The 11,836-nt window shown below is 39.2% G+C and overlaps 1 protein-coding gene across 2 annotated transcripts; it reads left to right on the forward strand.

Moving 5' to 3' along the window:
- The first annotated feature begins 2,879 nt into the window (after positions 1-2,879).
- Positions 2,880-6,892, forward strand: smim12 (small integral membrane protein 12). Of its 2 annotated transcripts, none has more exons than XM_020701058.2 (2): positions 2,880-2,982; positions 4,891-6,892. In XM_020701058.2, the coding sequence occupies exon 2, from the start codon at positions 4,912-4,914 to the stop codon at positions 5,185-5,187; it is 276 nt and encodes a 91-aa protein (XP_020556717.1). In that variant the 5' UTR covers positions 2,880-2,982; positions 4,891-4,911; the 3' UTR covers positions 5,188-6,892. The 2 variants fall into 2 exon arrangements, with proteins under 2 accessions (XP_020556717.1, XP_020556718.1); XM_020701059.2 differs by having other exon boundaries at positions 2,955-3,071.
- Positions 6,893-11,836: the final 4,944 nt, after the last annotated feature.

Consider the following 11,836-nt stretch of genomic DNA (forward strand, 5'->3'; position numbering starts at 1 on the left):
TACTGAAAATCTTTGTGAAATGGTATATGGTTGATGATGACAGGAGTTCTGCTGACTTTCCATATATAATTTTGATATGACAAACAGGGGGGTATGTGAAGAATAGTTAGAAACTGCCTTTAACTTTTATTACACTAATGGTTTAAACTTAATTCGCTGAGCATGTATTGTTATCTCAAAATTATATTACATTTGAAGAAAGCACAGCCAAGCTATTGTTCTAACAGTTTATTCTCATACTCCCTTTTTCTGTGCATGTTTTCTGCTGAGCAGGCCTCAGACTTAACTTCACTTTAGCCTTGGAGCTCCTCTCCACCAGTAACCTGTGGGCGTGTTTTTCACACGAGGTCCATCGGACGATCTTCTGAATATGCAAATGCAGGGTTTTTATACCAAGCCCATCCCTGAGCTCGTTGGTTCGGACTTTGAATGTACCATGTTCATATGTCTGTCCCCTTCGTGTTTGTGCGAAGTAAAACCTCCACAAAAGATAAGTAACTGTCTCTGAGTCGTTATTCATTATTTCTGTGTGTAAGAAACTGACGGGGTTACGAACTAAAATTTAATACAGTCCTTTCTAGAAAATCCAGTTTCTTCACAGAACTCCCACAATCCCTCCAGTTCCCCTAGATAGGGTGTAGATCTGGTCCACTGTTCCAAGACCAGGATGGAAACCGCACTGTTGTTCCTGAATCCGAGGTTCGACTATCGATCTGATCCGCTTTCATTTAACTGGAATATTTTATGTGAAAAAACAAGATTTTTTAATCAATTTAAGAGGAATTAAAAAACTATCTACAAGCACATTAAAAATATAGATCTCTTGATGTTTTAGGCTTTTATACTAACTTTTATATTACATGTTGATTACAGATTTATTTCTTTTGACTGTCAGTTGTCCGACTGTTTTAACCCAAAGCACCTCTTTTTTCGTTTCTCATCTGGGCTACCGCCATGAATCTCAATGTTTAAAATAAATAGATAAAGATTTTAAGTGATTTGTTTTCATCGTGTCATTTTTTCTTTGACTATCGTGCATGTTTGCGTGTGTTTTTGAAATGTGCACAGTCTGTGCCAGAGTTGCAGCTGGAGGTAAGCTGCAGTCCTTTTTCCCTGTATGAGATCAAACAGTGGTGCCACTTCCTGTCACTTTTGGTGTGATGATTAAACATCCCACTGCTGGCCATGCCTGACAGCAGTAATTAACTCTGACAAACGGAGCAGGGCGACAGAGCTTCAGGGTTAGGCTGTTGCCCCAGACAGAGCTGGTGATTTGGATTGATAAGATGGCTTTATTTCCACGTTTAAAACATTGGCAGGGCCAGCTCCAAATCTCATTTGCAAATAAATTCTAACTTATTAAATAATGTCCATGTTGCCAAGTTCTCCCATAAAGCAGGACTGGCATAAGTGATGTTGTTAGCCTGTGGGGGATAAGCACATTTCTCTATTTTAGTCGGGACTGATCACACGCCAGTCCTGGCATCCACCAGATGGACCGCACAGAGGGAGGAAGTGCTTTAAAGAATTATTTCCCAACTCAAAATTCATGTTCATCACATCAATGTCAGCAATTTGGAGCCAAGGATCACAAATTTGGATGTAACATGCTTTCGTTTTGTTTTCAGTAATTTTTTTTGTGGTTTGTTTTGCTTTTTTAATTAGCTCTCATCACTCACAGGGCCGTGTGGTCTTAGCTGGTCATTATTCTGAACACATTTTAAACTATTATGCTTGAAATACTGTGAAGAATAGTTAGAAACTGCCTTTAACTTTTATTACACTAATGGTTTAAACTTAATTCACTGAGCATGTATTGTCATCTCAAAATTATATTACATTTGAAGAAAGCACAGCCAAACTATTGTTCTAACAGTTTCTTCCCATACTCCCTCTTTTCTGTGCATGTTTTCTGCTGAGCAGGCCTCAGACTTATCTTCACTTTAGCCTTGGAAGTTCTCTCCAGCAGTAACCTGTGGGCGTGTTTTTCACACGAGGTCCATCGGACGATCTTCTGAATATGCAAATGCAGGGTTTTTATACCAAAGCCCATCCCTGAACTCTTTGGTTCGGACTTTGAATGTACCATGTTCATATGTCTGTCCCCTTCGTGTTTGTGCGAAGTAAAACCTCCACAAAAGCTAAGTTTTGTCTCTGAGTCATTATTCATTATTCATTATTTCTGTGTGTAAGAAACTGACGGGGTAACGAACTAAAATCTAATACAGTCCTTTCTAGAGAATCCAGTTTCTTCACAAATACTTTTGTTATTTTTGAAAAAGTTCTGTTTTACCTCTAATGTTTACTCTTCAACATTAAATGTAGCACAGAAGTTTTCCAAAGAGGAGATATATGGATGTCTTAACAGAGGACATGAAGTTGGCTAATGTTAGGGTAGAAGATGTCCATGATAGAGTGAAGTGGAAAACGATGATTCGCTGTGGCGACCCCTGATGGGAAAAGCCGAAAGAGAAAGAAGAAGACACATAACACAGTTTAAAATAAAAGAAAACCTCTAATATATCATGTGTTGTCATATTGTGATCCATTTCTTTTTATGAAAAGTACTTTTTGTTGGTCATGTTGTAAAAAAAATTACCAGGTAAAAGTGATGGTGTGACTTTTAAAAGCAAAAGTGTTCAAGGGTCAAATGCCAGAATTATCGTCTTAACTTGGTGTAGTTTGATGTTCCTGCCGCTAGGTGATGCTAGAACCCCAAGAACATAAGATTTTCACCTGAAGCCAGTTTCATTTATTTGTTTATTTATTTTTACTTTAACTATTGAATATAAACACATCTACACAACATATGAACAAATGCATTCAAAACAAAGCAGTACAAGCCGTTACAACACGGGACATGTGAATAGCATCACATAAGTTAACAAATGGGTTAACAGTGACGTTGAACCAGGAAGAACACACGAGACTGACGGAAATTGCGTCACTTCGGCACCTAACGTGCTAATGCTAATGGTAAAGGTGAGTGAACGCTTACAAAAATCAGCTAATGTCACGATGACCGTATTGATATTATATTATAGATCTATTCAGCAGATTTCCTATTGATGGTTAGTGATTTTGTAATTCATTCCGCTGCTTAGATCCGTTTGTGTACAGTTGTTTCCCCCTATTTTGTTCCGTTCGGCGATAAACTCCAGCTAAGTTCATTTGGGTAATCTAATGACTTTCACATGATATATAATGAACCTTATGCTAGCGGGTTTTTTTTTTTTTTTTTTACTTGCGTTTCTTCTTTTATCTTAATTTCTTTGAGGATTTGTTGTATCTGTTCGTTTGTAATTTCTAGACTTGTTATTTAATATACATAGTGGACTGGCAGAGAGACGGAACTGTCCATAGCAGATTTGACCTTTTTACGTTCTTATGGACGTGCAGAACAAAACCAAAGGGTTTTCAACGCGACTTTGGTGATTTCTGAACCTTAAAGGTTATTATTTTATTCGGCTAACAGGAAAAAACACAATATTATATTATATCAGTTTGATTTTTACATGAAAAAAACTTGTCTAACATGCTCACCTGTTAACTTTTACTTTAATAAAAGTATCTTATTCACATTTCATTAAAAAAAAATCTTCTAGATTTTGCCCGATTTTAAAAAGTAAACTAAAGGGTTTGTAATGTGAGTATTTTTCAATCTGAAAACAAAGCGATTTCTATATAAATTAGCCACATGGGTTTAGTTTTCAACTGCTAGAGCAGGGGTGGGTAAACTGCGGCCCACCATGGCCTGTTATTAATTTATATATTCCCTAATCTAATGATGCTTTATTTTCCCTGTCATTCCACTGTCTCTCTATATATGGTGCACAACAAGTACTGTACATCGACCTTTTTCTTGGTTCATAAAGTGTTTGTGCTTTCATGTGGTGTTGGAAGGTTTGTTGGATTTTTGACCTAAAAGTGTGTTTTTCAAGTCAGACAGGCATGTTTCAGATCATTCCAACACCACCTGAACACAGCATTTTTGTTTCCCTGATTGACATCAACCCCTTGGTGCAAGTGGTTCTACTATGCGAAAAGTCCATTTTGAATTAAAAGCTTCAAAATTTTCAATCAACATTAAAACATGTTTTCATGCAAAATCTGTATTGTCTCTCTCTCTTATTACCAAAACACTCCATGCATATTCTCCTGGTCCAGCCCTTCTGATAATTTTTTGAACCCAGGAGTGAAAAAGTTTGCCCACATCTGCGCTAAGGGGTGATAGTACAGGTTTTGTGTTTGGAGCTTTCTTTTTAATCATTTTATTTAAAGCAGGAATGCTCATTACGTTGATGATCGCAAAGGGTGTCACGGTAGATCACGGGACATCAAAGAGAAAATAAACAAAAAAGATAAAAATATACTGTCCGCGCTTTCCGTCAGAGCTTTTTGTTTTCAGAATAAAACACCTAATGTATTCTAATTATTTATGACTACAAAAATACTATTAAGGACCACGACAAAGCTATCTCCTGACAAAGGTGTGTGTGTGTGTACTCGTATTGTGTAGTTTTTGAGTTATTAGTACATAAACATAGTATTTTTGACTGAAGATATAGTAGAAGTTGTCAACTTTAAAGTTGAATAGCGACTTTGCTGCATAAGTCCAGGCGATGATTAGTCTGGCATTTTATTCTAAAAATGTTACATAAGTTGTCAACTTTGAAGTTGAATTTAAAGTGACTATGTTGTGCATGTGTGTGTGTGTGCATATATGTGTATATATACATACATATAGGTACGTATGGGTAGATCTTTTGGATTTACATGCCAAAAAAAGTGTTGGCACCCCAGGTTTAAATTAATGTTTGTTGCACAATTCATTTTTATTTTATGTATTATTTTTTTAAAACATTTTATTCTCTCCTCTTCTGCATTTAGGAGCCGTATTGATGTCCAGCTATGTGGCCTTTGCTGTGGACTGCGCTGCGGACTTACGCGCCGTATGTCACCTTCCCTGTGGCTTTTGTAGTGGGAGCAGTGGGCTACAACCTGGAATGGTTCATTAGGGGGACTCCTAAACCACAAGAGGAAGAAAAGAGCATATTTGAACAGAGAGAGGAGAGGAAGCTGCAGGAACAAGCGGGGACCGACGGCACCCAGGTGCTCAGCCTGAAAGAGAAACTGGAGTTCACACCTAAAGCGGCTCTGAACAGGAACCGACCTGAGAAGAGCTAACTCGCGTCAGAGTGACAGACTTGGTTTTGCAGTTTCTCAGAAGGGCGAAAGTGCACTTTAAGCAGAGGGGAGGCGATTCGCAGGACAATGTCACCTCTCTTTGTGATCACCTCAGCTGCTTTCCCCCTAAAGACAGAACCCTACCTGGATAAGCTGAGGACATTTCTGTAGGAATTGAAAAAAGTGTTTAAAATGACATTAACCTTAAATGAGATTCCACCGTTAGTGGTGCCCATCTGTGTTCTGTACAGGGTTCTAGTACATTGCACATCAAGGATGCCACTGTTCATCGTGCTTTTGGATTATAAAGTGTGGGCCCGATTACAAAGTTTCTTTCGGTTCTCCGTTTCTCTCCTGTGTCATCAGAAATCACCTGTCTGTATCATTTTAAACTTGACTCAAACCAATGCTGTCATTTCTGTATGTTCAGACAGTTAATGGTGAAAGTTAAGACTCAGCTTCAGGTTTGATTTTTTTTTTTTTTTTTTTATTGTAATGGATTTTTTGTTCTGATGGAAAATGATGTTGGTGGTTTCTTCTGAAATACAAGCTGCTTTAAAAAATTTCCCAGACTTTTATTTTGAAAGCTTTATTGTTAGGATGCACAAATAAATGCAAACCACATCTGTTGTGAAATTTTCTAAAGAATAAAGAAAAAATTAATTTCATGTACTACTATAATGGGCAGTCATTTTTATGTATTTCATCCATGTGTATTTGTTAGCAATGGACCAAAATCCCTGTCAAAGTTTAAGGATGAAACATCAAAGCGATTATGGATGTGGCTTTGATTATAGAACAGACTATCAGAGGTTTTATTTCATGTCAAAAGTTTTGATTTGGGGGGCAAAAATCTAACTTGGTGGGTGGAGCTTAAGTATTGTCCATCACCATAGAAACAAGAAGGAGCTCAAAGCAGATACTTAGTGCAGTCGCACATCCACCTTGAGCTCCTTTGTCACACCTTCAGAACATCTCACCCCTGTCCTTCAGCTATCTGAGCAATTCTCTGTCACTTCAGACTTCCTCATTTAATACACAACTTTTTCTGTCATAGACTAGTTTTCTAAGGACCAGCTGCGGCTCCCTACCTAACTTTAGTGGTGCAACAAAAATGGCGAGCAATATTTGAGCTATCCAGCTGTTCAGTTTTGATCCAGATTCCAGCTCAGAGGAGGAAAAGAAAGACGTACATAAATCTATTCTGTCTGCCAGTGGATGCATCAGGAGGGGGGAGAGCAAGGAGCATGAGGCCCGCCCAGCATATTTGCTACGTCATAAATACGCTTTTTTTTCAAACTGCCTTTTTTCCGTCTGCCCCTGGTTCACAATGATTTGAATAAAGAAAAACAAATTTGAGCTTAATTTTCTGCATAAAGGTCCACCATTATCTGGAAAAGGCCACAAAAACATGTTAAAAACACCAAAAATACCATCATCCAAGTGGGTCTCAAGAACCTCAACAGCATCCAGTCTTTACTCACTAGACAGGATGTCTATTAATATACCTAATACACCTAATATACCTTTAGTGTAGATGTCTACAGGACGTTGCTCAATTGTGTTACTCTATTAGATGTCTAGTGATAGATATCTGCATATAATGGTCTCCTACACGTCTACCTGTAGACATCTAATCTTGTGATACTTTTAGATGTCTATTAGAGAACTTTTTAAAAACATTCACTTGTTAAAAAAAAAAAAAGAATTACAGCTATTTTACTTCCATGTGTTTGTCTTCAGAACCCACTGAATCCATTTTGGGGTCACAGGTTTGTTGGTTCCAACCCAGGTACTGTTGGGTAATCAAGTCACCAGTTTGTCACAGGGCATCACAAACACACAGGAAGAATTTTTCATCAGTTAATCTGTCATTGAACTGTGGGAGGAAGCAGGAGAAGATCCACACCAGATGACGTAATCAGAACTGCTGATGTTCTTTCTAAGTGAAAGGTCTTCTGCATCACCAGAGATGTATCCTACACTTTTCCACAGTCGGATGTTGTGGTGGGCTCTGTGAACTTCTGAACCTTTTGTTACCTTATTTGTTTGTTTGTTTGTTTTTTTGCCACATCTCAGTCAGTTTTTTTTTCTATCCTTGGGAGGAAGGCGTTATGTGAAGACAGGTGAAAGAGAAACGAGTATTCACACCTTTAGAAACTCTGACCAGGACCTGACCCAAACAGATCAACCTCACAACAGAAATAAACCTGACGCTTTTTCTGAGGATGCACACTTTGAGAAACCAGGGTGACCTCAAATATAAAAAAAATTATAAACAAACAATAATTAAAGAAAACATTATATTTTAGAATTTAAAAAAAATATGAAACAAAAGACTAATTAAACATTTTGGAATTCAAAAGTGATTCAAAATGAAATGTTAACCCTTGTGCTGTCTTAGATGACCCCACCCTTACATTGACGTGTTCTCCCTACCATGACAAAGGTGGATAAAGGTGGAAGGATTTCATGTAATCCATGGACATCAGTGAAGATCACAAATCATTGAAGGAAAAAGGTTCAGAGCACTGTCTAGTGGGTCTAGATGACCCATCTCCCAATGGTAAAGTGCCTAGGATGACACAAGGGTTACAAAACAAAACATTGATGATGTTTATACATCTCTTTAATTGAAAGTTATTTGTCATGAAGCCATACAGGATCTGCTCCGTACTAACCATGAAACTTTTATGAGTACGCGGACATTTAAAACGCATTTGAAAAACCTTTCATTCATTTTTTTTTCATTCATTTTCTATTCCATTTTTCCCTTTCGGGGTCACGGGGCTGCTGGAGCCTATACCGGCCACTTGTGGGCGAAGGCATGAGACGCCCTGGACAGGTCGCCAGTCTGTCGCAGGGTACAATGTCCACAATCACACACCCATTCACTCACTCTCACACTCACACCTTTGGACAATTTTAGAGCTGTCAATTAACCTAAGAAGCATGTTTTTGGACGGTGGGAGGAAGCCGGAGGTTTGAAAAACCTTAAGCATCAAAATCAAACATCATTATCCCATCAGTGATGTCCCATAGTACCTACATTGTCTGGGTTCTTATTCTGTTTCATTTTCATTTCTGGAAATTACTTTCGTTTTCTCTAACGTTTCATTTTTATTACGTATTTCATTTCAGTTTTGAAATGTGATGTGTTTTTGCGTTGAGTGATTCGTTGTTGTGATTTAGACTTCAGGGCCACTGTATAAAAGGTTTTAAGAAGCAAAACTTCTGTCCTGTTTTGTGGCCAATCATAAAAGACAAAGCAGTTCACTCTGTTTTCTGGACAGCAGATTAAAAAAAATAACAAGGTTGCCAGTGACACTGCCATTCTGCTGCAGAAGGTTTGTCATTGTTGCATTGCCAACCCCCCCCCCCCCAATCTAGTTGAACTTGGAAGTCAAAGACAGACTCACCTCCAGGTGGACATTTCCTGTTGAAAAATGGAAGCCGTGCGGAGGATTTAGGTGTGGGAAAGGTGTGCGTCTATTCTGGGAAACAATGAGAGGACGGGTCGGTGGCGTCCCAAAGGCCCGGCTCCTAAAACCTTGACAGTACTGTGGGAACTGCAGCTCCGGGGAACCCAGAGGGGATGCTGGGAGGTGCTGCATTGTTCTGGTTGGATGATGGGGAGGATGGGTGATGCAGGCTTTTCTTTCTGTCAAGGAACTCTGATTTGACATCCTGACTGGATTGGCTGCAAACAGTCCCCCCCACCCTGTAAACAATAGAGCCTTCTGCTTTACTGGAAGGCCAACATGTCCCTTCTTCTTTCAATGAAAGGGTGTTGGCCTTGACCGAACCTGACTTGGTCCAATTCCTGTTTCAAAATATACATTTGTGTAAAATCCAGAAATGACAAAATCTAGCAACACCTGCTTAGATACTAACTGTTTACACTGAAATAAGTCAAATAACAACAAAAAAAAAAGATTCAAACTAAAAAGTGTGGTTTAGACAAATCTTAAGGATTGTGGTCAAAAACTGTTTCAAACGCATGGGAGTATGAAATGATGTGGTCTGGTATTATTTTCTAAAAATACAAGTGCAGTTTCTAGACAGAAGAGAAAGTAATATGACGCTAACAATAATTATTTGAATTTCACCAAAGCTTCACCTATTTTTTATATATTGCTCATTACAAAGCAGTGAAAATAAACTCACACATCAGGGCATATTGAAGCATCAAAACTATTTATACAACTTCAGCTATATAGGTAATTAAAAGCTGAAGGATGACCTACTAATGAACCTAAGCGACACCCCTCCCATACAAACACACACACACGCACACACCCACGCACACACACACACACACAGTTGCTTCTTTACATCTGCCTTTACATCTGCCTGTTTCCTTCCATCCGCCACTGGTCTTTGATGGAGCAGTCATGAAACCAGGCCAACAATACAGCACTGCCCGCCATAGCGCCATTGTCAGAAAAAAACAATCCCTATCATTCAGTCCCAAGGGCCTAACAACACAGAAACAGGAAAAAGAAGGAAACTCACTTCCCGTATACTTTTTAAATTTAGGAAGTTTCAAAGTTTCCGCTGTGTTGTTTAGCCGAGCAGAATAAATAGTCAAATTTGGAGCACGGCGTGGGAGGAAGACATTGTTATGAACATGCCAGCTAGACCACATGTGCGTGTTGTTTGAGCAGATGTCAAAAGAAACAAAGACAGTCAGCACGTATTTGTCTTTTCCTCAAACAAACCAGACTCAACGTAAACACCAAGACATAAAAAGTGGAGTTTGGTAGAGAAAGTCATATGATTCCTTCCATCCTTCAGATTGCAGATAATTGTGGAGATGTTATCTCACTTCCAGGAACTTATCCGCCTGGCAGTTGCTATTTTAGGACCTGCTGGTGACTTTTTCCTCAGTGTGAATGTGAAATCAAGAGTTTTATGAGGTGAACTTTGTAGCCTGACATTCTTAAAATATCTGTGCAGGTGATTTAGTTATTTTTGAAGATACCAAAAGGAAAGGCAACATAGACCATTTGGTAATAAAAATGCTTAAAGTCCTCGTTCCCATGCAGAACACAGACATGTCTGGGCTGAAAATAAATTCTTCTAGTTGCATGATTTGTGAGTACACAGACAAATGTCTGGCTCTCTATCAGGGAAAGGAAATGCATCAGCAATGACTTTGACAATGTCAGGAAGTAGAGTCACAGCGGCATCTGATCCCTGACATTCCCACTAAACCGCTGGAGATGACTTATAGACTCCTTCAGAAGAGCTCATTCCAGGCACTTTACTCTTTACTCAAATTTCCCACGTGTGGGAGGATTAAAGTGCTTTAGATTCGGATTTTGTTCACTTCATTTTCGAAAAAAAAATTCCTCCAGATTTACTGATGCCTCTCTTCATCTATGTGAGCTTTTTAAAAAATGAATAGCAGATTTTTAACCAATGAGTGTTGGAATATGAATTTTTCCCATAAAGTCTCACTCCGATCATCTTTTGATCTATCGTCAAAGTGCTCCCCGTGGTCCAATAATTATGATTCTGCAATTTTAGCCTAAACAAAAAAAAACTGTCGTTTTCTAGGCCATAGTTTCTGCAAAGCAGCAGTAGTTCATTAGAAATTCACCTCTTAGTTATGGGCTGGACTGTTAGAGTAAAGTAAGGCCAGCCCCCTTTCCCATCATCATTCTGTTTGCTGCATGCTCTCCCGCTAGCTAACGGCTCCACACAACCCCAACCTAACATTAGCAGTGCAACAGAAATGGTGAGCAATATTGTTGCTGTATGGCCGTACAGATTTGATCCAGATGCCAGCTTAGACGAGGAAAACAAAGACGTTCATGGATCTATTTGTCTGCAAGAAGATGCATCAGAGTGTAGTGGAGCAGGGAGCTTGTGGCTTGCCGTACTAACCTGTACATCACACTTTCTTCTGTCTGCACCTAATTCACAACAATTTGATTAAAGAAACACGGAGAAATGCAATTTCAAGCTTGAAATATGTCCTCCATTGTAAGAAAATGCCACAAGAACATGTTAAAATCACCTACAACATAATTTTCCTCTCAGGACTTTCATCCCACAGGGCAGCAAATGTCCTGTACTTTTTAGTTGTAGTTTCTGGCTGATAAGGAGATGAGAGTTCAATCTGTGAGGAAGGATCAGCTAGAAGTTCTGTTAGTGGGCTGGCAGCAAATGGGCCCGTACGGGTCAGCAGCATGTGCCATCTGTTCCCTGACCTCTTGGCTTTTTGTGAACACATTCGCACGGACTCATGCACACGTAGACTGAGATAACAGAGCTGCACATGGCTGCCAGTGGAGAGCTGGTGTTGGACTGGGCAGCTGTTTGGACAGATTTCCTAAACAGAACTCGCCAACATTTCCCTGACGTGGGTTGGAAATAAAAAAAAAAGATTCCTTTCTAAGGACTGAGGTTTTCTATAATCATCCAGTTGTGTAAGAGTTTGGTAGACCGCAGGAAAATCAAGCCCAACATCAGTTTTCATATTTTAGTTTTCGGTTGACCTCATGCTCATCCCCAGCTGTTTGTTCTGGAAGTTCGCTTACTTTTTCCTGCTATAGATTACTGCTCATCGTCACTGGGACAGTTCTGGGTAGTACTTGAGCTTCTGCCGTTACATCTCTGAATAAACGTATGGCTCCACACA

Source organism: Oryzias latipes, chromosome 11 (assembly GCF_002234675.1).
Source record: "Oryzias latipes chromosome 11, ASM223467v1".
Taxonomy (NCBI): Eukaryota; Metazoa; Chordata; class Actinopteri; order Beloniformes; family Adrianichthyidae; genus Oryzias; species Oryzias latipes.

Coding starts and splice junctions, on each gene's coding strand:
- smim12 (XM_020701058.2), top strand. CDS start 4,912: ATGTGGCCTTTGCTGTGGACTGCGCTGCGGACTTACGCGCCGTATGTC.